We start from the raw sequence: 26,983 nt of genomic DNA, 5'->3' as shown, positions 1-26,983 counted from the left end.
GTTTTTTTTTAAAACTAGACTGTCTACATCATTAACTAACACTACTCAAAAGGCACAGCATGCTGCAATTTCAGCTGCAGAACAAGCAGAGAAACAGGCAATGCAGGCCAGAGGGAGAAAGTAAGGTTTAAATATAAATTAAAAAAGAACATTTTCAGAGGATACTTTTTTTTTCTTGGCCATGGCACACGGTCACACAAACAGTGGGATCTACACAACAGATTGGTTTTTCACTGCTGGCTGTCCCAACTCACCCTCCCCTGCACCAGCTCCAGTGTTTTTGTGACTCTGGCCTGAACTGCTTATGTGTTAAGTCAGCAGAAAACTAAGCCAACAAAAAGGGCAATAGGTTTCTGCTGGGATGTCACGCAAAAACAGTTGAGCACAGGCTGAAAAAGGAGACAGGCTTAGCTTCTCCAGTAATGCAGGCTCAGTCTGGTTAGTTACTGTGGATGTACAGTAGCTTTACTGGCACTTTAAAGTTCCAAATGAATCTATATTATAAATATTTATTTCAGCAAAACCACCATCTTATGTGGCATTAACTCATCTTCCCCCTGTCACACATATAACTGTTTGCCCAGGAACTGCCTGTGAGAGGAAGGAAGAGGTTGGGGTTTTTTTGTAGTTGTTTTCAATCAAGACCAACTTTCCAGTTTAGTTTATTATGTGGCTCTATGAACAGGTGTGCTGGCAAAAGTAAGGGATTGCACAGGACTGGGAACAGGCAGCTGGAGGAAGGAGGCTGCTTAAACCACACAGAAAATAAAATGTGTCTACATTTGTAGAACTGTGGTGCAAATTCAGGCCTTGCTATTCTCCTTAGTACTGTCTACACACTTAACAGGAGGTTCTGCTCTACAATAACCATGGCTTAAGTAAAAAAAAAGATAAACATATAAAAAATATATAAACCAATAAATACATAAATTATATCATCATCCTGTCTTACAGTGAGTAAGCTAGCATACATAAAGATATTTATTCCACTATACAGGAAATTAATTGCAGACCCTGTCACAGATTTCTTATGTTCCTGCTTTGGATGCAGCTGCACAAGGCTGAGAGCCAAATTCATAGCTCGTGGTCCCCAAAATGCCTCTCCCAGCCACGCAGTTCTGCCACTTACCTTACACTACTTCCAGCACCTCTTGGAATCTTTCATGAGCTTATACAACTAACCTATATGCCAAAACATGTACTCCAGTCATTCATAGAAGAATCTGATGAATGCCAGATCCAATGCAAGGAAAGAATGAACTGCACGAGAACAGTGACAAAAGAGAAACGCCGAGCAGTGAAAATTTTTACTTTTAGCAACAATGAGTAACTAACTTGTTCAGCTAGTCACAGAACTGCAGCATAGCTGCCCTGTACTCCTGCTACCTGAATTGACTTTCCCCACTGAGTTGCAACGGCTGTATGGGGTTCAGGCACACACCACACTGAGCAGAATGCACAGGAGTTTTTTGCTAACTGCTTTGCTGAGTAGCTTCACAAGGCACTGGGTGCTCTGTCTGTATGGACGTGACCTCAGTGTCGACTGATGCACAATTCGTAGCTGTCACTTTATACTTCAGTTGTGTAGGGTAGGCTAGGACAGCATTTAATAAACCAGCCAGTGCTACATGGAAGTCTCTGCCCATGTGCTCTGACTAGTTACCAGAAACAATGTGGTTTTTTAAACCATAAAGCTTACAGTAATTACAACCATCAAAACAACCATTTACACTTGCAACTACCTGCAAAGTTTATTTAAGTAGGCTGCTCTAGGAACTACTGCTTTTAAGAATCTAACAAGGATCTAAAAGTCATGCTGAAGTTCTTTGCTCAGCAGAGTGAAGGCACTCTCATTTTGAAGCCAGTTCCATGGGGATTTATGTTCTGTAGAAAAAAAACTGAACAAGAGCCTTTAGCTGGCAGCACATAAAGGTTTTCCTCTATTGCAGCTAAACTGCTTTGTCTCCCAACAGAGAAACTGGGGCCAAAGATGAACACTGCAAAAAAGGTAGATAAGACCAAAAAAAGCATTAAATGCTCTCAGTGTCCAAAGGAAGCACTGAATGAAGGGGAATCCAAAATCAAGGCGATACTTTTTGGATCAAAAACCTGGATCAAGACTCAAGATTTCCACCAACATACTTCCGTTTAGATAATACATAACAGACTTCCCACTTGAAAAGGTTGCTTAGTAGAGAAACAAAGTCACTTTACCCAGCCTATGAAAAATGTTAGCTACCCTAAATGCTTTTGCTCTTTATTCCACAAAGCCATAGAACAACAAACATGGCTTAATGAAATACCTATTCTATTATCATTAAATAAATGTATTCAGAATGCAAAATGTTCTTTGAATGGACGTTTGATTATTAGAGGGAAATGAACAGACTCTTCAGCTGTACAACAGTAACACTGGAGAAAACAACTCTTTTCCTTGACATGATGACACATTTTAAAAAGGAAACACAAACATTCAACACTTGCCCAGACTACCTTGAAAACCTCATGTTTCACCATCTTAACTGCAATGCTTTATTTTTTCACACAAGTCAGCATTACCCTAGTTACTCTTACCTAAACATGAGAAGTGAGAGCAGAACATTGAATCAAACTTTTCCCAAGAATGCTCTTGTTAACAAAATATTACATGCAAATGTCCAACAATCTTTGCAAATTATATGGAAAGAGAAGGGCAGAGGTTAGCAAAACTGACTCTAGGAACTAATAGTGTTAATAATACCCTAACAAGGATGTAAAAATCTTTGTGTGCACTTTGCTGCTCCATTAAAAAAAAAAAAAAACAAAAAAAAAAAAAAGAAGGATGGAGAACATTCCTTCTAGGCACAGAATGCTTAGGGAGATCAGAAACAGACTTCTATAAAGATGAACAAGAAAAAATGAGAAAACCAAGAATCAATAACTATTCTTTAAAAAGAAACCCTCAGGATAACAGAATACAGATAAACAGAATGTCTACCTGTTCAACCTTTTTTTTGCCGTCATTCAGTGACGTACTACTTCTTTTTGTTAAAGTCAGTATGATCTACAACAGGTTGCAATCCTTCATTTTTTATTGATATTCATTTTTGTTACTTTTTAAGATTTCTGTAAGAAGATATCCCTCTATCTTTTTGTTCACTAGTCAACAACTTTGTGTAAGAAACCTTTCTATTCTCTTTGTGTAAATATATGTTGATTTGTATCATAACAAAAAGTATATACATTCTATAACAATGCTAACTCCCCCCCCATCCTTTCTACAATTACCAATGAATTTAAATAGAAACAGTACTTTCAAGTAATTTGTTTCTCTATGTGATTTACAGCAATACGTAGGTATGACACAAGCATATACAGACAAGTTTCTCTGCTAGTTTAAGGGCACTAGCACATCATGTTTCACATTACTGCACCTCTTCAAGAGCATTGTTCCACAGGTACTAAGTTCAACTTCAGGATTAACATAAACCAAGCTGGGTATTCAGGACACAGAAAAGAACAGCTGCAGCAGTGCAAAGGCATTACTACTGCAAAGTAGCAATGCCCCTTTCATTTTATTACTTCTAAAATTTAAACACCCCCAACAATTTTTATAAAAACTAGTTCACCATTCAGCCAAAAGTTTATTTTGCCTGCAACCATAACAGTAAGCTCTACACATCTATTGTTGCTTGTGGAAGCTGAATTCTTAATGTAAAAATTAAATTTTTTTGCCTCATGGTGAGGTTTTACAATGCAGCTGCACCAACCTAATGGCTCACTGCCACCAAACTAAGGCAAGCTTACTCTTTCTTCTGCACCCTTCCCACTGCTGTTCCTCTGCACTGGCTCAGGGACATCTGACCCCTGATTTGGCTGTTTGCTGAATCGGCAGAGGAACAATTCAGCAGGGAAAGGGAATGGTCTCTGTAAGTTTATCAAGAGAGGTCAGATGCGTACTAAACAAGGAACTACAGGACACCTCTTTCATTGCAGTCCAGCCATTTAACTGGCTCAGCCACCTTGTGGAATCTCAAACATGGTGACAGGAACACTTGAGACAAAGGGCAAGGTGAGAGAAGTTTTTCCACATCCACTTTAAGATTATTATTAATATTAGCATAAAATTAACATTCTTTTTATTACTATTTTATCCCTTCGTTAACATCACTGCTTGCCAACTTACCAACAACCGGTAATATAATAAACAGAATAATTACTTACCTACAAATCCTTTCTCTCCAACTAATTTAAGGGCAATTTTATCTGCCAAAACAGAAGAATTTCCATGTGCAATGTTAGCAAAAGGTCCAGCGTGAACAAATACTGGTGTTCCCTGAATGATAAAAAACCCCAATATTAATTTAATAGACAAGTGTTGTGGTTTAACCCCAGCCAGTAACTAAGCCCCACCGAGCCACTCACACATATTCCCCATGTCAGTATGGAGGAGAGAACTAAAAGAGTAAAGTGAGAAAACTTACAGGTTGAGATAAAGACAATTTAATAGGTAAAGCAAAAGCCACACATGCAAGCAAAGCAAAATAAGGAATTCATCACTTCCCATCGGCAGCCATCCCCAAGAAAGCAGGGCTCCATCATGCATAATGGTTACTTCTGAAGACAAACACCATGAAGTCCAAATGTCCCCCCCTTCCTCCTTCTTCCCCTGGCTTTATATGCTGAGCCATATGTCATATGTCATATGGTATGGAATAACACTTTGGTCAGTTGGGCTCAGCTGTCCCGAATGTGTCCCCTCCCAACTTCTTGTGCACCCCCAGCCTACTTGCTGGTGGGGTGCTGTGAGGAGCAGAAAAAACCTTGACTCTGTGTATGTAAGTACTGCTCAGCAGTAACTAAAACATCCTAGTGTTATCAACATTGTTTTCAGCAGAAACCCAAAACATAGCCCCATACTAGCTACTATGAAGAAAATTAACTCTATCCAAGCCAAAACCAGTACAAAAGGTAAGAACATAAGCTCAATACTCTTGCAGACTAATCAAGATGCTATATAAATCAAAGCACAGATAGCAAGTAAGGGCCATTAGATAATTTAGGGGCTGTCAGTACATCTCAGGTGCTCGAGACTTCATTCATTTACAGGCCTAGATGTCAGAACCTGCTTCATTCATAGATAGGTAATGGCCAGCAGTGCAACTTGTGGGTAACTTACACAGCTCACCCAACCTTGTACTAATATTTCATATTTCTACTGCCCTAACACTGTGGCATGCTGTTCTGGCACATGTACTACAATCAGCACTAAGCGCCTTGCTGCAGACAGTACACAAATAAGAGCCCAAGTCCTGCCATGCTCCATCCCTTACTGCTCCTGTTTTCCTCATTGACTGTAATTGCCACCCGTGTGCAGGCAAAGTAGCAAGTGGAAGCAACGAGGGACTAGAGTCAACGGTTAAGGAGATGGAGACAGCACGGGACATGGCTGGCATGCAGCGGGGATACTGATACAACAGAAAAAGCATTTGCTGCTGGCAAGCACCTGGGAGCCCCAGATGCAGAGCCGAATTCCCCTACGCTAGACACTCTGCAAATACACTAGGAAGTCACACTCTGTAGCACGGACCAACCTAAAACAGCAAAGGGATAGGCAAATTAACTAGGTACAGGGAAATTGGTCAGATAGCAAGTAATTCTCATCTTCCCTGTTACTTTTTTGGCAGGCATTCCAAGGAAAGGAGAGATTAGAAAATTAGCATCTACAGAAAGGGATTAGGACTAGGCAAAATAATATTAACTGCTGTCTTTTCTCCAACTCAGAATACACAATCAGAGAGAAAGATGTAATTTCAGCTGTCTTACTATCAAATACTTAAGGAAACAAATCCCTGTTGTTGTGTTAATGCTTTTAAATATGCCCAGCTGGTTAAAGAAAAAATAGGTAGACACCTTCAGATTATCTCCATCAGTGTTCACACATTCTGTACTACGAGCCACTGCCAACCCTCAAAATTTCAGGCAAGCTACTGGGCAATCTTCCTCAATTTTTGACCAGAAGCACCAATTAAGGAGGACAGCATTCCGTGGATCAGCTGCAGGCCACATCCAACAGCCCCATGAACCATAACTCAGAAACTATTAACCATATAATAAAACCTAGTTGTGTGTGCCCCCTTCCCCCACTAGTTGTCTTCAGAAAACAACCTACATAGACAACGCATGTTCATGTTTTCCATAAAACACCAAAACAATTAGATTACAGTAGTGAAATATTCGTTACTATAGAAAACAGATTTTCCTGTTTCAGTAACACTGAACACAAATCATGTACAAAACATCAACAAAAAGTATCTGTTTTTATTGCTTCCTTTAGAAGTAATTATACATAATTAAATGTTTTCTACATAATTAAATGTTTTCTTCAGAGCAAAGACAAGTAACTTTTTTAGCCACTGACACATTAAACTTCAGGTTTACTCTAATAGAATGGGGGATATATGTATATATTTTTAAAATTAGGAAAGAAAAGGGAGACTATGCACACATATGGGCAGGGAATACTGTCCAAAACCTACACATTTAACCTACAACCCAAAGACAACTCTGCCTCATACATGTTAGAGAAGAAACAGGAGCATAAAAAGTAAATACATCAGAAATCATGCCCTGTAACCAGTGGAATTACGTAGATTATTATCATAACACACTGACTTCATAGTGTCTACTTAGGATTATTTTTTTTCTTGTTTTCTATCTGCTAATGGCCCCATACAGTACTACTAATTGTGATTTTACATAGTTATGTAAAAATTTATCTTGAACTATGTAGACCTTCAAAGTTTCTAATATTTGGGCATCAGTCTAACTGGAGGTGCTGCACAAAATAAAAGATTATCCAAAACAGCTTGTAACTCATACAAAATAAAATGCAAACCACTTCACCAACCCAAGTTTAAGTTTTACTTCTACTTTAATCCAGTAACTACCCATCTATCATTCAAATAAACGAGAGTGCAGTTTCCAGCTACCAGATTCAAATCCACAGGATTTATTCTGATTTGTGTTATTACTCACTAAGTTTAATTTCACTCCTCCAAGTCCTTAATTTCTTGTGGCAAGCAATTACAGGGCTGCTCTCATTAGAGCCCAGCCCAGACATGGGCAGATGCGATGCACAGGAGCACAACCACAGCTGCTGAGAGGGCAGCCCAGCTCATACTGTGGCAGCTATGCAGAGAGGGGGCCAGGAGGCTCTCCCACAACATTCCCTGTGCACTTGTGCTTCCAAGAGTTCATCCACACAACATGTATAGGAAGGAAATTTGGACTGTGGGAATATCAGTAGTCAAGAGGCCCCCTGCCACTAACTTGAAATCCAAACACACAACGAAACCACTGGTATGGACAGATGCTCCCCTGCAGCTCTGAAATCCACCAGAAGAAAAAGGAGGAGTTATTTGAATAGTGTTGTTTGGTTTGGTTTTTTTTTTTTTCCACAAGGGCAATCCTGGAGTAAAAATATAGTCTAGGCACTGAATTCCAGCAGGATCTCGGGAGCCTCAGGCACACCCTGGAACAGGGACAACAATGTCTTCTCAGGCCAGCTTCAGTGACTCTGTGCCAACCCATCTGTCCCACTCTGCAGAGTGCCACTTATTTTCATTACACTCTTAATAAACTATATGAAGAAACACAGTGGCACAGGGATGCATTCTGCTGACTGTTTTCAGTACAGGAAATTTTATTCTCCAAATTTTAGTAAAAGAAAATAAACCCAGAATGTCAATAAATATCTGAAGTTAACTGGCCACTAGAAGGATATTTATAATACTTATTACCACCCTCCCCTCATCTTTACTGTGAGTGGCACTTTACATGTAACACAAGCAGACTGTCCCAGAGAAGCCAGCCTGCAACTACAAAGAGTTGTCTCCTAGAGCAGCTGCTCTGTTACGCACAGTATAAATAAATGCTAAACATTAAGGGAGCAGTTCATGAAGGAACCAATCTGTCATGACAAACATGGATAAACACTATGAAATCATTATGTACATTTCAAACAAAGTATTCTCAACCCTACAGCATTGGATACAAATTCTTCCAAAGCCTGCAGTAATTGTAGGTGGAGTGTCCCACATTCCCATTTTGAGATTTTACTGTCATTCCTGCATATAAAACACTGTCAATCACTAACACTTTGAGCTGGCATTTCTGGTGACAGAGTAACAGGGTTGTGACGGAAATCTACCCACCAAGAAACCTCTTTAAAACCCAGCAAATTAAAACACACACATCAATTCACATATGAAAAAAAGCGCACTGACACAAGTTGCCACTTCAGTTCCATGCAGGACTGGCATTTGGCCATTTTTGATTTACAAACTTCTAAACCTCTCCTCCACACAGATGCCTATATAAAGCTGGTGCAAAACTACAGAGTAGGTTACCCTTCTCCCCTTCCACAGGCCCTGGCAAGCACCTCCTCAGACCTCCACAGCTTAACACAATACCCACCTACAGGCTCTTGGCCTGATCACAGAGGAGTGCAGCTATCTCTGCAATGGCTACTTTCAGCTGCTGCTACCCACAGCCACTGCCACTTACAAATTATGTCAAATTAACTGTCAGTATCAGCTGAAAGTCATCCAGAAGATCTGCTCCCCCTCCTCTGGCAGTCCTTTTGCCATTCCCCAAAACCAAAGTTATGTGGAAGACCTGCCTTGATGAACAGTTTCATCCTACTTGCAGGACGGGTCCACAGCACTGTCTGAGTTGCATTTCTGTTCTCTATAATTGTATCACTCTGTTCTTCCACCTGTGTGCTGTAGGATCATTTCCGATATTACTGTTGTCAAGTCATAGTGCTGTTGCTAAAGGTCTTTACACTTACATGGAGAACTACTTCTCCCTGAAGGGGTTAGGGTTATGTTGCCCAGTTCCTGCAGAAAGGCTCTTTGGAAACTTAAGAGGTCCCTCTTCTTTTGGATGCTGCTTACTAGGATTATTTCAAGTGTAATTTAGGCTTCAGTTCTCCTCATTTCTGGTTTGCATGAAGACTTGCAATTCACACACTCATCAGAAATATGTCATAGCAGAAGAGACGTTATTACATCCACCACCTCAGAGTATGCTAGGATTATCTTGGCTTAAAACCTGCCATGCTGGAAGGCTATAAAGTCATAGATGGATCACTGCTACCTTCAAGTGTGCAGGCTGAAATATCTTCCTTGTTCCCCTCCCTCCCCTTTTCTGGAAAAACTGAAGCTATTAAAATTAGCACCCCTTAAAGCTATTCACATGATTAATTAAAAATAATGAAAGGTATTTATTGATGAAATGGGACATGACACAAGCTTGAGGCTCAAGAACATCAACAACAGCATGGGCAGTAACCAGAGTAGGCCATTGCATGTCTGTACAAGAGCAATGACACAGCCCAAGGGGCATACATAGCCAAAGCACAGCACTATTTTGGAAAACATTTAGATAAGCTGGAGATTTCCATTTCTGGATAGGTGACTCATATAGTCTGCAAACCAACAGGTATTCAAAGGGTGACAAAAGTTCATCTTTGAGACCCAAATGGCAGAAGTGGAGCATGAAGCAGTCTTCTGAGCTGCTTTAGTTTGTTGTTTTAAAAATAACTTTGTAAGAATTTCTGGGAAAAGGATCCTTGGTTACTGTGGTCAGGGTCCTCCTAACAAGCAATAGCGTTTGATGAAAGCTGGCAGATGTTTCAGCCATAGCATAGATTAGACTAGAAAAGAATACCACATAAAAGGCAGCAATTTTATTGCATAGAAATGTGAATATAAAGAAATGCAGAGTGAAAAAATAAAAGCATGCAAGTCCCAGAACCAAATGCCTATCAGTCAAAATAATCTCTTTTGACATTTATAATTGTCTTTTAGAACACTACAACAAAACCATGTTATTTTCTAACAGTTATGCAAAGTGCAGATGGAATAAAGCAGACTAAACACTCAGAATCAAAACTACCTTATCACTGATGTTTAATGCATACATACAATGTTATCCAAGTGGTGATTTAATACACAGTTCTGGTGGTGACATTCTTGATCCTACGTGACCTCCAGTTTCTGCTATTGGATATTATATTAAACTCTGACACACACATATATTTTTCGTATAGCCACATGGAAAGACAGACGTTCTTTGTAGGAGAAAATAATTAAGATGGCTATAGTAAAATAACATAGACAAATTCTATTTTTATAGTATTTCCTGAGAGTAGGAAGTGGTCCCCATCCAAACTCAAAAGCAAAAAGGTAGTTATCACTTTGACATGCTGTAGATAATGAGACATTTTTTCCAACCGGGGATTGCGCTGGTATCTTTCTACATTCTTCAGCTTTTTACCATATCAGAAATTGTTGTGAAATATTCCAGCTATGTAATTTGGATGGTCAAACTTTTAATATACTTCAATTTTTCTCCCAATGTATTTGTTTTCAAAACTGCTTCATTATTTCCCCATTTTTCTTCCTCCCTCTCGCCATGAATATTGCTCATCATCCCGCTTACTATTGAAAAGGCAATACTAGACTGCCCAGACACCAAGTTAGGTTGTACTAATTCTGCACTCTCTGAATTGCTGGAAGAAAGCTCAGCAGGGTAAGTGTAAAATATTCCTCTCATAGGCCAGCAAAGCTTCATTTAGTCCCTGAAGGCACTATGGCAGGATAGGGTGGCTAGGAGCCGCCTTTTCAAAAAGCATGAACTGGCAAAAGGATCCCCCTGTGTTTGTTAATGGCATAAACTATAATACAGACTAGAATGGCCTTAGCAAAGCATCTACTTTCAACTCAACATGCTGGGCTGTGGGAATCATCCATATAAAGGAAATACATAAAAATATAACTTCCCTAGAAGAGCAAGATGGGAAACAGAAGGAATTCTATGAATCGGAAGCCCAACCTGCCTCCCAATGTGCTTAGAAGTTGTTCAACAGTGCATTGCAGCTTGTTTGCAGCACTAGGCAAAATTATGACTAAAGCCAGAGTCTCAAAGGAAGGAAAAAACCCACCAAAAAGGTCTAAATGCAGACAGAGCTGATTAGTTAACATACACAAATGAACAATTGCTAAAATGCCTTTATGGATTTGACCCTGGCTTGAAGCTTGAAACTTAAGCACGGTCACTGGAGAGAAGCATAACCGGCCCAATATGGAATGTGAAAGCTGGAGAAGGGCAGGCATCATAAGCCATACTCACCTCTAATGTCTGCATTAGTGTGGGCTTAATTGCATCTTTCATCAAAACTGTCAAAGCACCTGTTACTCCCTAAAAAACAAGAGTCCACATTTTAAGGAAGTCAATTCTAAAGTGCAATATTTCTGAGTTACACTTAAGCTTACAGTTAAAATACAGAAAAAACCTTACAGTTCAAAGGAGAAAAAGAAAATGTGCTTATAAATCATAATGGATAAGCAGTGTTACAGAAAGAATTTATTTAGGTGTTACCTCAAGACTTCTAACATACTGTAATTACAGAGTGTGCCAGAAATACTAATGATCTTGTTCTGTATACATTTAAAAGGCAGTAGGTAAATATTGTTCCCATTTTATGGAGAGACCAGAAACAGAGCTATTAAGTTATCACCATGAGGATGTTCATGGGAACAAAAGATAAAGCAGAAGCAAAGGCCACGGAGACCTGAGAAATAAGGCAATAACTTACTAAATCTGCCTAAATAAAAGACAGATTTATTTCTTTCATGACAGAATCAATAGCATGAATCAATAACTAGCAACAACCAGACAGGGTATTTTTCAAAACTTGTACAAATATACATAACAGACACAGGCTGAAAGCAGCCACAGTGTTGACTAGGGATAGATAATGAATACAGCACAAGATTAAGTTAGAGGTGCCTTACTGTGATGATGAGAGGGGAAAAGGAGCCGAGTAAATTGCTGCATTTTAGATGTGAAAATCTTACTCCCTAAAAATTTTGCTGGATATTAACTTTAAATTTCACACTGACTGAATTTAAAATAAAAGAAAGTCATGACCACCCCTCTACACCAAAATTCAACACCCAGTTTAGAAAAAAATGGCTATAGAGTGTGTACATCACTATCAGACTACATGTAGAGTGCTATCTAGAAACCACAAGCATATTACTCTTAAATTACTCTGATTTTGAGAAGATGTGTTTTGTTTTGAAAGAACTAGATCACGGGTTAAAAAAATGCAGTAGTGTTATAAGGAGTGGCTCATAGACTTGCCAGAGAACACAAAAAGTGGGTTGTTTTTTTTTTTTTTGTATTGAAAAGAAACATTAAACCCAAATAAAAACACTAGCTGCTGTAAATGTTTAAAATGAAGGTTGAAAAACATGGATATATTATCTAGGTAGCCTATTAAGAGCTGAACAACAATGTTCAAATAAAGAAAAGCAATTAAAGTAGCACTGTATAATTCTCAACACAGCTTCTTCCAACTAACCTAAAATTTGAACAATCAAACTCTGTGTGAAAATTTTAATGATAGACAGATCAGAGACATGGAAGTATATGGTGATTACATAAACACAGTATTTTATACAAATTGAAGTTTTTCTTTTCTGAGCATTACATCTGAACATAGACTTCAGATGAAAATGAAGCAGAATATTTGGCCTCAGATAAGAATGAATTGAAACCAAAATAGTAAAACTGTTTTCTACTGAAGCATAGCAAGTGTTTCCTTGGAGGAAAGTGAAGGAGAGGAGAAAAAGGAGGGAAAGATGTTTCTTCACTCTCTGCATTTTGTAAACTCCCACTATCTACAAATCCCAATAGACCCAGAATACATAATATGAGAAACTGGTAACAAAACAGTGAGGTTTGCCTCTTCTGAATCAGCAAAAAGTAATTTCTGTTTCTTAATATGTTAATTTTAGAAAAAAGGATCAAAATGCAAGGAAATGCCAGCACACCAGCTCTCTGTCCGAACGAGTGAAGCTCCATCACTTCTAAAGAAGCAGCCTGATGCTATACTGTACATATAGCCAACTACTCTCATTTAAATTCAAAGCTGAGGGCCTCAATACAAGGAAAAGGAAAAACATGTTAAAAAGAGAAACGTAACTGGTTTTGCTTTTCACTCCCACAGGCTCCTTAATTGCTATAGATTGTTTTAATTAGTAAGATTATAAATTACTTGTTTTAGATAAAAAACTTAAAAATGCAGAACAAATCTCAACAATGTTTCATAACTGTTCATTTCATCAGTATCCCATAAAATTTTTGCTGCTAGAATAAAATGTAACTTCAATACTTTACCTATAAATGAGTTTTCTTTTTAGGACCATGTAAAAATAACTGCCACAGCTATTGCCTTTGATTTCTTGTATTTTAGTAATTTGTAAAAGTTTTTCTAAAGTGGGTATATTTCTTAGGTTATTAAATTTGTATCTGCTCAATATAACAATTTGTTTTATAAAACCGGTTTGATTCACTTCCAGATCTGAAGCACTTTTAAATAAAACAGTAAATAGACCAACTCCAGTTCTAACAATTTAAAATGAAATGGAACAAATTTTAATCCTAGCAATTTCTCCATTAAAAGCCCGTTTTCAATCCTAATTTACCAAAACGAATAGATACTTTTTCCTGTTGATCACCGTGCAGAATTTAAATTCACTTTAAAAAACCAGTGTGCAATATACTTATTGAGTAGATCTATAAGCCTGTTTTTTTTCCTGCTGATTCATCAATTCAGCAGACAGCTAAGACAGAATTTCTTACACCACAAACAATGTTCTTCCCCTCCCACCCCCAGCTGAAGGAAATGATGTTCACCACTATTTGCTAGCATCACAAAACTATGACAGTTAGATAAGTTGTTCATCTGTCTCACCGAAAGCTGAGCCATGTACACACACAAGTCAGGATTTTACAGGTAATACAAATATCTGAAGGAAAAGGTTAGTTGATTTTACGTTTTCTTCCTGTATCTCAGTTTTTCCATCGTCATATAGCATAAGCTATTCATCACTATGCTAAAAGAGAAACAGCTGCTGCTAATTTTCAGTGCATGAACACTGAGATAGTTTACAATCTTACAATCTTGTAAAAACCAACTGTAATAGTTATTCAGCTTTCTAGAGGAAGAAAGCCAAAAGGAAAACTTTACATCAGATCTTCCAACTGGTCAACAGCAAGGTTAACTACCTGAGCAGCCGCAGATCAGCCCTAAGGCTCTTCTTGGGAAAATTGCCTAAGGACTGACAGGCATTAACCCGTGTCAACTGTAGCCATCTGATTAGGGCATCTGTTGTCTACTTCATGCTAGCTGAGACCACCAGCTCATTCAAAGTAAGCATGCAAACAGCTATTTGCTGACCCAAGCCACGCTGACTGGAAAGGCAGCCCCCAGATAATAATGGCTCAAATCCTCTCTCCTTTGCTTTCTGATAGTTTTTCACCAATCTGATAAAATTGTGAAGCAAAACCCCCAAATGCTTCCTATGCATTTTAACTTTTGGGGAAATTTCATCCATATTAGACATGCATTCTGGACATAACAGCTTACTGTATCTGAACCTGAAAACCAAGAAAAAAAGATGCAAAGACTCCAATTAACACACATCAAGCCTACTTGTTTTCCATGGTTCTTAAACAGCTTTGTTGTCAACAACAGTCCTAAAAACAATAAAGTTTTCATATCTACCTGACATGATTCTGTCAGAATAAAGTTTTCATTCCTTCATATTCCCAATCCTCCAAGCAGCTAGTAAACAATTCCCACAGCTCACTCAAAGTCCTGGATCTGATTCTCAAAGCTATTTAAGGAATCAGGTTCCTATTTCCAATTCAGAGGAGGTAGATAAATTTTTTATAAAAGAATTACAGGCTTAGACATTACACACCAATTAAGTGTGTGAGAGCCCAAGGATCATTAGCTTTCCACTAATTCACTGTCAGAAGAAAGAAGTAGGACTCCAATTCAAATGTATATGGACACCCAACTCTCCTGGGTTCCTTTCTGGAACTGATCCTAAGTACTTCTGAAAATAATACCCCTTCCATCTATCCAACAGCTGTCAGGGCAGGTATGCTCCCCAGGACAGCACAGACTATAGAGCACAAAATAAATTACACACATGACACAGAAAAGGCAAACTTAGATGAAAAACCAACATGCTTTCAAAGCAACTTCCAGTGGAGCGGCCTCTGAAGTCTATCAAGAGTGGAAATGAAAGGCAGCATTAGATGACAATGAAGGTGATTAAAAGTAACTACTGTGAAATGAATAAGGGTTACATAGACTGAAGGGCAGAGAAACCCCCTTTTCTTCATAAGAAAAATAATGAAGTACTTGTAACTTCCCTTCATAGTTTCTAACAAAATGATAATATTTTTCTGCAGTATCAGTTCTGAAAAAAACCTAAATCCTAAACCATATGCCAAGAAGAACTGCAACTACTTTGTTAAAAGTGAAGTATGTACACAATGTTTCTGATGTACCAGAGAACGAAATATATTCAGCTGACAGATCATTTATAAAAGTAAATAGGAAGCTATTTTTTTTGGCCCTGGAACTATTGAAATCTAACAGTATGGCACAGAAAGTAAGCTGAGAAGTCTTATTTAAAAAGATAGTGACATATCTATTTAATAATTTTCATAGCTGCTGAAATACTGATCTAGGGCATGCATACCCATTTAGATTGGCATAAAAATATGGCATGTGTCTATCAGAATACTACTACACTGTAAAAGCCAAAAAGCAATTAAGTCTTCAAAATACTGTACAATGAGCACCACATTTTGGCAAAGACTTCTATATGCTCCATTACAGAGGATAGATATTTAATCCATTACTCTTGTGGAAGGAGTCTTCTCAGTTAATGAAATATTAAATTTATCTTTTTTCTATTTCTCCTAGCCTGCCTCTGCATCTGGTTTATATCTAACAATGTGTACTTTAGGTTTTACTATTGTATTATTATAAATATATTGCATATAAAGCAAAAATTAAGAGCAGTTGTATTTTTGTGAAGTATACTGTGTGTTCATCTGGAAACAAATCACAGAGAAGGGTTTAGTGGTTTTGGTTCGCATAGATTCCAGTGAACTAAAGACTACTGTCAAACATTTAAGCTTGCATAAATTCAATCTGGGTAGTATACATAAAACATGAACCCCAGTATTTTTTTTAAAGTGACAGGTAGGACTAACCACCACCCATTATTCAGGTTGTGTGGAACTTCCCATGGTAAAGCTGCCTTCAGTTCTTTAGGCTAAAATGTTCCATATCAAGTGGCTATGATAGATTCAAGTTTTTAAACTTGATTTTAGTTTATGAAAATTTAAGTCAAAATGCTTGAACTGTTCTTGGATTGAAAGCATTTGAAAACCTTTTATATTGTCCTTCCTATGTTCAGTTGTCTTAAGATCTTTCTTTTCTGAGCTATAAAGCTTTACTTCCTCTCTAACTCTGACCTCAAAGGAAGATGAAAATTCAGGAGGAGAATGGTTTCACACCAAACCTCTTACCACATCTGAAAATTTGCTCAAGATAAAAACCTTGGGAAAATGAAAATTATAGTTCAGAGATAGTCATGAGTGAATGCTTAGCTTCGCCTCATCCTGCCCAGAAAGCTTTAGCCACGATGTGCAGTGGGCTTACAGCCTACGGTGTAACAACTCTATCTACAGGCTGCACCAGGCTGGACCAGCTCTGCATCTGGACACCTTGACCACAAGCAAAGATCTCTTCTGGATCCTACAGGAATACTTTTCTAACACGCACAAGAAAGAGATACAACCTGTGCAGTCTAAATGAAAAGGGGTCAAAAGATGAGCTTACAGAAGAATAGTAACAACAAAGGCAGCACAAGCAGCAGGGGAAAGAGTAGATATTGCATTTAAAGTCTAGAAACAGTAGGTTTAGTTGCAAGCTGTTCAAACAGACTGACCAACCACCTGCGGGAAGAAAACAGAAACAGAGATGAAATGCTATCTGATAGAATTGAAATTTATCTTCTTTGTACATGTGAGTTATTATACATCTCCTGCTATTGCTTCCAGAGGATTCAACTTTATAGAATATACTTTCACAAGTGTGGTGCAGCTATTCATAAGCTCTCTCACCTTGTACAAAGTAAGCAGTATTATATTTGATAAAGAAATCTTAGTAAGGAAACCACTAATTTCCTTTTAGATATTTCTTAAATCCTAACACCTGACATTTGACTTCTTCACCAATATTAGTAAGTCTGTTCCTGTTTTCAGAAAAGAAACTGGCACACACAAAAATCAATCTCAAAAGTACTGACCAATTTTGGATGCTCAACCTGAGACAACAAAAAATCATTTCTTCTGGTTCATAGTTCTTGATTGTGTTTCACTCCTTCCATAGATTTCAGCTGTTTAGATCCTGGGTATCAAGCCATACTGAGGAATGCATAACTCCTCATGTATTGTAAGAATCAGTTTGTACAGACACAGCACCACACATAAGCTCTGTGAAAAACACAGGAATATAATTCAACTCTCCAAAAAGACACTTTTCTGCCTTAATCATGAAATCATCTTCCTATTCTTCCCACTGTTCTCATCCTCATTTGTAACACACTCCACAACAAAGGAGGTAGGAGTTTCTGCACTTATGACATGCACCCAAGTCCTCCCTGTGTCTGGTATGGAGAACCTGCAGAAGAAAAAGAATGCAGCAGCAGAGCTGCAGATGGTCATAATATATATGCCCAACACTGTGATACATTTTTTTCTGGGCAGTTCTGTTGTATCATACAGGACACTGCTTTAAAGAAGAGCTAGAAACATATGTTCAGTGCAAGTGACACTATCAAATGATTGAGACACTAAGTATAGGAAAAGTTTAAAAAAGAAAATGTTTAAAAGAAGGGCAAAGAAAACAGAATTAGCAATGAATATCTTGCTGAGCGCTACCTTCATTAGGGACATAGTGGTAAAATTGAAAGTTCTTTGTGCACTGTTCATAATTTCAGCCCTAACATTATAGTTCCACAGAGCAAATATAGATGAGACGGACTATGGAAAAGTGACTGCTTTCATTGATCAAGCTGATTAGCATTAAGTGGTTGAAGACAGGTTAAATATTTTTCAATATTAATACATGAAAGTACCTTCATACAAAAGTAGCATCAAGATTAAAATTATGTATTTGAAATGTAGTTTTAATTCTGACATTGAATTATTTTTCAGTTTTTGCATATGCATTATAAGGTATCTCATTCCTCACTCCCTTCCATTTGGCCAAGACAAAGTTATGCAATTGAAAAGGAAAATCAAAACTTCAACAGCTAGAATATTAAATGCAGTTCTTCATGTCTCCTGCACAATAAGTAGTTGATTTTCTTCAAATTTTAAGGATGACTGCACTTTGAAATTTTGGTACCTTTATCTTAATTTCAATTGTAAATCCAGGCAAGCTAGATACTATGTTTTAATTTCCTTATTAAACTGGAATCCATTAAAGCTGTGAATGTATTCCTGGCTTGTGGATTTGCCATCTCTGCTGACAAGGGAGGACACTGGTTCCTTTGCTCATTCTAAAAACGCAGTAAGTTTGTGCAGATGTCCACATAAAAAGGGACAAACAGGAAAAAACACACATAGTCTGTGTGACACAGGCTGTCGTTGCCAGCAGAGTGGCATGCAAGCATGGCTCCAAGACATGTCACTTGCTATAAGGATATATTTACATGACAAAAAAGCATAAAAGCAAAGCATTATCACATTTCTTGTGTTTAGGGTGTGCTGTCCATCTGCAATGTACAAACTTAATTTGGCAATTAGGCTTCAGAATTCAAGTAATGTAATGTTACAGTAAACTAGTGTCAATCACAGTGAGCCTACTCCTGGCATACAGCTGGATTGCAAGGGTCAACTGGTAGGTTCTCGCTGCACCAGAACCTGCCATACAGAAACATGTGTGAGCTTCCAGCCACTGTTTTGACTCACAGCCTGGTTATAAGGGCTAGACTTTGATAGAAAGGAAGATTATACTGACTTCTTTCAGAAGCTGAAGTAGGGAATGAGGAAACAGCAACTAATGAAGGTAAGGAAGAAAAAATATTAATGATGTGAAGAGATTACCTTGTTCCAAGCACTATTAGCAACCTATGAATTAAGAATAGCTTGTTTCCATTTTGATTTAGTGTTATGTAAGCATTCATGTGGTAACTATGTTGTAACATCTGAGCACACTTCACAATTACAGTAGCAAACATTATCAGCTCTCTCAATCAGGAGCCCACACTCTGAATCCCTCTGGTACCAAATTTGTTTGCCGTAAGAATTGCAGAAAACTATCAAAGTAGGTTATGGAGACCAGAGACCTCCTGAACTAGATGTTACCAGAGAGCTGGAGAAATTAGTTTTATATTTTGTTTTCATTGTGAACAAGTTTTGGCCCAGAAGATCTTTCTTTGATATCTGACTGTGCTGTTCAAAGCAAAATCCTTGGCATGCACCTGCCTTTTTAATGCTTCAAGAGGCAAAACAAACACATCAGAAGTTATCCCAGGTCTACAGCACAGAACATACCAAATCCTCTGCTGTTAGGGGTTTTCCTTTCTTGTCATTAGCCACCACCATTTTCCCCAGTCTCTCCTTCATATCTTGAAGGCTGGTGGTAAGTGCCAGGATGGCCATAATTTCACTTGCAACAGCAATATCAAACTGGGCCTGTAAAATAGAAATGAGAATCATGAACCAAATCAAAATCAGGTCAAATACTCACAAGGAATCATCAGGAATAGACCCAGGAAAGACAGATTTCACACTGGAATTTAAACAAGTTCTGAATTGTAACTTACAGCTTTTGAGATCACTCAGACTAGAGTAACTTCAAACACTTTGTTTATTTTCCCTCATTAATGTTCTCTGTTACACTTCATTTACTTGGGGACCATTCTTGCAGAGTGCTTAGCCCATTGGCTCACATTATCCTTTGCAGAAGCTCCCTGAAGGACCAAGAATTTTTTTCTGTGGCAAAAAAATTAAAATCACCACATGTGTTTTGAGCTTTACTGGCATGAGCACAGCAATGTGTTTTGTTTTGTTTCATTTTTTTTCCTGTAATGCTCTCCAAAAGTTTTTATTCTGTTTCAAAAACATTCTTGTTACATTTGATCATTCTGCTACATAAACTCAAAATTTAAGAGTCTATGCTGCTAGCTCTTGTGCTTGACCTATGCGAATGTAAAATACATCTTTGTGTTCCCCCCCGCTTTTTTTTTTTAAATTAACAAATATATAAGTTTAAAACCCCCAATAATTATATGTGGCACCAGTTCTATTGCTCTTGTAGGAACACATCCATACTGTGCAGTATTTTTCAGCACAACATAAGCTGTGGTCCCTACTTTTTTTTAAGAGCTTGCAGTATATGTTAGCAGTATTTGTACTAATTTACTATTAGTAAAGCCCAGGCCATGGGCTATCAGAATGTAAACAAAGAAAGGCAAAGTCACCAGTGTATTATGTGAGAGGAAAACAGTGTTGGGAGTGAACAAGAACTGCAGCGTCTTTAGTAATATCTCCATCTCCAGCAATTAAAGTCTATGCAAAACTTCAGTAATTGACAACCTGGTCTCTATGTGAAAAAGCCGTGGGACTGTTTCTATGTCAGACCTCTACCAGATGTATGCCAGAGGATACCTGTTCAAATTGAGGGCTTCATCTGTTTTTAAGAAGCCATCTACATAGAGAATTGTTCAACATATACCTTACCACTCCTATGCATTTGCCTAGTACTTTGACAGCTTCCGCCCTTTTGTAACCTATGTTCCTGCTTTTAGATTCTGTCTTGACAGCTACATCCCACAACAGCCTTATTCAGGCCGACCTCTGTGTACCTGCATATTTAGTCAAAACTTCTGAAGGCATTGGATCCCTTTCGTCACTGGGCACAGACAGGGAGAGACATATACCAACAGAAAAAACCCACAATCCTGTAATTGACATTTTCAGCGTAGGGATTCAAATGAAATGAAGTTACAAAGCAGATTTTCGGTATTCCCTGGAAGCAGTTCTATACGTAACAGAATAGCTGGGTACACAATGAACACTCTTACTGTTGTGATGACATGGATGTTACTATCTTTTCTGAAGTTAAGAATGTCCCCAGTAAGTCACTGCAGCATAGATAAGACCGGAAATAAGCCTGAGAAATCTATGCCCAACCTATATACTGGAATATTATTTAACTTCATCAGAATGTTTATCAGGAGACCAAAAAAGAAGTTTTTATTATCATTGTTTCTATATAAACCCAAAAGGACAGAAAAAACAATGCCAGGTAGATGCTTAGTGTGACATATTTAATTGAAAAAACAGGCACAAAAGACTGTGGTAGCAGGTGCTATTTTAACTCTAATAACCTTTATACACCTATGAAGTGCTGACAGAAGCCTTAGCTGTAAAAAGTCCGTTCTCTATTGATGAAAGGATCCACCCACATGGATTCAATTGCAGGATCAAGGGCATCAGTCATGTAATGCTCTTTAGAAACCACAGCATCCCTGTTCGTTAAAATACAGGCTTTTGTGCCTGCTGTGCTCTGCCATTTTATACAGGTGTCATTGATTTTAAGAGCACTAGAACAACACTCCAAATATTTATAAAATGCATCTGTTAACTATGAAGTCTTGTTTTCCCTGGATCTCCGGCCAGGCTCTGCAATGAGTTTTCCCAACGGTTAGCTCTATTTCTCCAGTCACTAAGTCCATGTTAAAATGTGAATGGATATGCATCAGTCCAACATATCAAAATTGAAAGCATCAAGGTCATTTTAGCCAAAACAGTACAGAAGCAATATTTCACAGCCATATGTCAGCTAGTACTCTATAATAAAACAACCCACATTTAACTCAGCAGTATAATTATGGTGGTAAAATGCTGCACAATAAGGCTGGCAGAACCTGGCTCAAAGCTAATAATCACACTGAGTCACTGAAACAAATCTAAACATAGGCAAATGTCTCAAGTGTTGAAGGAACTTGTACCAAGTATAACATTTTGCAGTCCCAGCCCATTATCAGAGATGAGTATTAGCTAATATTGAGTTTTCTGTAAGTTATAGACATAAAAGTCTCTACCCCATGTCTAAAAAAACAAAACAAGTGAGCATTTCTCATGGAAGGTATCCCTGTCCATGGCAGGGTCATTGGAAGTAGGTGATCTTTAAGGTCCCTGCCAACCCAAACCATTCCATGATTCTACCATTCTCTGATGCTATCATTCTATGATTTCTCTTCTAAGTTCTTGTCTCCAATTTGACTGTTTTACCTGCTGATTTGAGCAAAAATACTAGCACTATTTTTGGTCTCTTTATTTAGGCACAAAGCCTAGGTGAGGTCTGAAATGATGCAAAATTAAATTTAGGATTTCCAAAATGAATGAAAGCCTTATGTCTACCACAATGGCTATTCACCTCAAAATAGTCAGAACCTCATGAATTTCATGATCTATAATGTTAGATTACAGTATCTTCATCAGATTAGGAAAAACTCCACATAATCACAATGAATTTCTTCCATGTGGCACTGCTGTACCACGCTGCATTGTTTCAGAAATGGATTTACCCACACGACACCAGGAACACTTGTTCAGATAGCGTTGGAAAGTCTGGCTTTCAATTTTTCAGTAATTTTTCAAGCCCACTATTAAAATCAAGCACATGCTAAAAGTTCTTAGTTTAGATCTCAAAGCTGAGATGCATGACAGGAAAATGAAAACTGAATAAAAAGCTAATGGTCCTTTTCAGTCCTCACCAATGGGACCAACAACACATGACCCACCTCACCTCCCAGTTTTTAGTATTAAACTTAAATGTAATTTAAATTATATAAATACTACATAAATAGTTTGAGGGACTTAAAAAAGTAAGAAAAATCATACAAATTCATCTTATGAGGGCATTAGGGCAGCTTTTATATTCATAGGGTGACTATGTTGAGCCCCTAACATGAAAGTTTTTAAAGTGCTTTCAACGCATTGTGCAATATGCATTGGTTTCTGCTCTTCATTTCTTCAGAATCAGTTACTCATTAACACAACCAGTTTCACTGCAAGAATGCTATGTAACAGATGTTCGCGTTGCAATTCAAAGTGTTCTGAAAGAACTGCAGAAACACCTCAGCCTGTAGAGCAATGTCTGTCCAGAATGAGATATATTAACTACCTTTACATACCTGACGGACAAATCCTTTCTCTGTATTTGCCTGCCCAACTGTTATTTTGCGCAGGAATCTGTCATTCGTATCCACCACTGAAATAAGGGAATAGCAAAAGCAAAACATGTCAGTAAGAATACAGGGATCTGGGTTTTTCCAGGCATACCTGTTTTTATACATGTAAGATTCAGCTGTTTGAACAGTGTAACCAGACAACCACGCTCTTGCATATTAGCATTAACACTGACTTGGTTTCTCACTTTTAGCTGATACCATTAGATGACAGGTTAAAATAACGCAAATAAAATTTCTCAGTATAGTAACTGAAGCTAACAGATTCTTAATATTCTAACATACAAATTAAAATTTTACCTACATAAGAAAAATTTGTCTTAGTAGATGCATTGCACCTCAAACCTACTTAAAATCATTTGCTTCATCATTGACTTGTTAAGAATTGATTGTAAGACTGCATAATGTAGGTTAAACTTGGTCTGTTTCTCTTTTAAAGGATGATTATGTTGTCAGATTGGTTCTTCCAGACAAGTCACTTCCATGCACATCACAGTAACTAACTCCACATTCAGCTGCACAGTATTCAAAGGAAGTTTTTTTTTCAACTGCCAAGATCAACCATCTGCTATTTAACACAACTTCAATTTCAGATAATTGTACTTCTAACCTGGAAACACTTTTGGTATTGCAAGGGCATGTCCAAACCATCCTGTGGAATTGCTAACTTCACTAACAATCACCGCAAGCCAAGTGCTCCAATTCTTCACTGACAACACTCAACATCAATCGGGCCTTGGTAGGAACCACAAGGAAGGACTGAGAATAATCGAAGCGCTCTCTCATCTGCTGAGAACTGATCACGATGTTTCTTAGGGGGAAACATTAGGATGATGTTTCGGTTTGTTAGAAAATGAGACTGAACTCCAAGACCTCTCCTTCCCAGGAATGACATTCCCTACAGAATGCAAAAATAGGCTCCCTCTTTCTTATGGGCTCTTTAGCCCTACAGATGTTTCATTTTTCACCAACTGTAAAAGAAAGGGTGGAAGGCACGCTTTATCTATGCTTTATCAGTTCAGCCTGTAGCTTGGCAATTAAGTCAATCTTCTGGTAGATGTATATTTGAACTCTGTTCATTTAGAACCTCTGGAGAAGCTGTCTGTACTGAAGATCAGTGAAATCACCTCTTACCACTTTTCCTGCTGCTTTTGGAGATTAACAAGTTTATCTGTACAGAAAAGGATGAGGTAACTGCCCAAGAACAAGAGGGACTTTGAATCTCAATCCTACACAACTCCAATTTGGGGCTGTGAATGAGCTGGGAGAAAAGCACTTCCCCCTTCTTGGGCATTTCTCATGGGGCTGTTGTAAACACCATACGTGCCTTCTTCCCACTACATGGTATTTAGGTTGCTAATTTCTTCAGGAATTCCATTTAAAGGATGGTGCACCACAGATCTGGCTAAGTCATTTTGGTTTCTATTTATATATATTCATACTCAAATACTACAGTATTGGCAGAAATTGCAGAACGGAGCCTGGTACATGGAAGCAGTATCCTCACACCAAGCTGTGGTACCATATGCCACTGTGAAGCCATATGTCAAGTTGATCTCTCAAGCACAAACTTACCCCTTCTCCTCCTAGGAGGCTTAGTCTCACAAGCAGCTTTAAGCAGACCTAAATGTCTTTCCTGCCTACCCAAACACTGCTGACAGCAGGAACAAGCCTTTCCACCAGCCTGGACAGCCAGTGGGCTGATTTTTATCTGGCCCTTCCTAGTGAAACCATGTAACCTGAACATCCTTACCATGAAATTATAACTACCCCAGCAACTCTTTCTGGTCACTGAAATACACTGGCTTTCTCACCAGGGTCAGAATTCATTCTCTAGGAAGATTCCAATGGCTGCATTTACAAGTAGTAAAAAAAGAAATAATTGTTTTTGCTACAAAAGCAATTTTTCCTTCTCTAAACTTTCCCTCTTCCTTACCCAAAGTAAATGCTTCAGGAAAGTTTAGGGTCAACCAAGTGTTAGGTTTAATCTATGTATTTCCTAATCCTCTAGAGAGATAAACAGGATCTGAATACCAGGGCAAGGGTAAGCACAGGGAAGCTTTCCCTCTTTTCAGTATGTTGTACCTGTTCAAGTTAGTATAAGATGACAATGAACTTTAAGCTTGTGACACTTTTAAGGAAACGGCTCCTGACTAAAATTAAACTTTCAGACAATTGGATAGCTTTCTCTTCTGCCCTACAAATTCCCTGGTATGTAACAAGCTTCACAGACATACGGATTGCAGAAACAGTTCCAAATAAAACATTTTCCAAGTTATCTAAAACATTCCTAAACTAATTTTTTTTTTCTGAAATGTTTAAGATATGTACACCATATACAGTTGTGTAGAATAGAAGTTTCATTAACATTGTTGAGATGAATTAAATAACTCACTTGAGGTTAACAGCTGTTGAGTAATGCCTCCTCCCAAACTGGTGCTGATAAAAATGATGAGTCATATTACACTAAATATTTATATTACTAATTCAGCCTAATATAGGTTCTTCCAGACACACTGTGTGTGCATCTCATGCCACAACCCCCACTATTACCTTCAGAAAAATATCCCAAGTTTGAGATGACATGCACACAGAGGGCACAGTAAGGCATGGCCAAGACTTCTCATTTCTCAACAGATTCACCTTATTTCTCTGGGCATCACAATACATTCCGTTTAACAATGATTTTGACCTAATAACTTTGGTGTTTGAGAACTTAGGAAGAAAATAAAATCCAATGGAATTTAGCTCAAAACTTTGCTATGCAGAGTTCACTTGCTTAAAAAACAAAGACAGAGGTACAGATGTTGAAGTAAACACTGAAATTTAACCCAGCACTAGAACTGGAAAATGCAGAGGGGAGTTGTCTAAGGGTGTGAGAATGGATATTGGCTTGCTTGGCATGCATAATTGAAATTGTACCATGTCTTTCACCTCTTCCTAACAAAGCAAACAAGACATTTTAAAAATAGGAAAAATACATAATCCCCGTGGCCTACTTAGTCTCTGAGCTACCCAGACTGCTGAGCTGGGGAGGATCAGGGACCAAGATCAAGTAGAGTCAGTACAAATAACCTAAAACCCACAGTTAAGAAAAGAATGGATAAGATTTGTAAAATGCATGGAAAAGCCACTTTCATATGTATTATCTAATGTGATGGAGACAAGGGATACGCTTAAACTGTCAGAGCAATCTACCTTTCAGAAAATTAGCGAAGTCTCTTGAGTTACTGCAGATATTTGAGCAAGTTTAGAGGAACATACTACACCCAGATTTGTTATGCACCCACATTTCCCACTTGCAAATGGGTTGTTCTTAAAGTCAGAGTGCAGAAACAGCTCTGATTCAGGTAAAATTAAGCAAATTGGGAGATAAATTATGATTAAATTCAAGCTCAAGTGAGGCTTTCTGACTGCATACCTCTCTGACATGTTATGGTAGATGGGTCAATATCAAGGCGCACAAATTTGCTGATCTCCTCTTCTGTTAAAGTCCCAGGATCAGTCTTGTTTATTCCCAGCCTCTACACAAAAACAAATTAAAGAAAGGCAGTGAAGTGGCTTTTTTGCTTCAAAAGTTATAGCACTTTGGCTTATCACCCTCACTTTCAGCAAACATTTTGAAAAAAGCATGTCAGCACCAAAACTATTAAAAAAAGAAGCACATAGGAAAAAACTGTAACTAAGACAGGGGCAAAAGTAGATGGAGAAATGAAACTAAAACCAGAATAAATACTCATAGGCCATTAAATTAACAGACTTTTTCTTACACAGAAGAAACTCTTAATGTG

At 38.1% G+C, this 26,983-nt stretch overlaps 1 protein-coding gene across 8 annotated transcripts in view; it reads right to left on the bottom strand.

The window, feature by feature from the left end:
• Positions 1-26,983, bottom strand: part of MTHFD1L (methylenetetrahydrofolate dehydrogenase (NADP+ dependent) 1 like) — a 157,118-nt gene that overhangs the window by 86,029 nt on the left and 44,106 nt on the right. For all 8 annotated transcript variants that reach the window (XM_040598296.1, XM_040598299.1, XM_040598304.1 and 5 more), the window contains 5 exons: positions 26,614-26,716; positions 23,139-23,215; positions 19,489-19,629; positions 11,179-11,247; positions 4,204-4,315 (listed from right to left, as the gene is read on the bottom strand). In XM_040598296.1, coding sequence (XP_040454230.1) covers positions 4,204-4,315; positions 11,179-11,247; positions 19,489-19,629; positions 23,139-23,215; positions 26,614-26,716 — 502 coding nt within the window. The remainder of the gene's footprint in view (positions 1-4,203; positions 4,316-11,178; positions 11,248-19,488; positions 19,630-23,138; positions 23,216-26,613; positions 26,717-26,983) is intronic.

This window comes from Falco naumanni, chromosome 6 (assembly GCF_017639655.2).
Source record: "Falco naumanni isolate bFalNau1 chromosome 6, bFalNau1.pat, whole genome shotgun sequence".
Classification (NCBI taxonomy): Eukaryota; Metazoa; Chordata; class Aves; order Falconiformes; family Falconidae; genus Falco; species Falco naumanni.
This window is presented reverse-complemented; position numbering and strand designations above follow the sequence as displayed.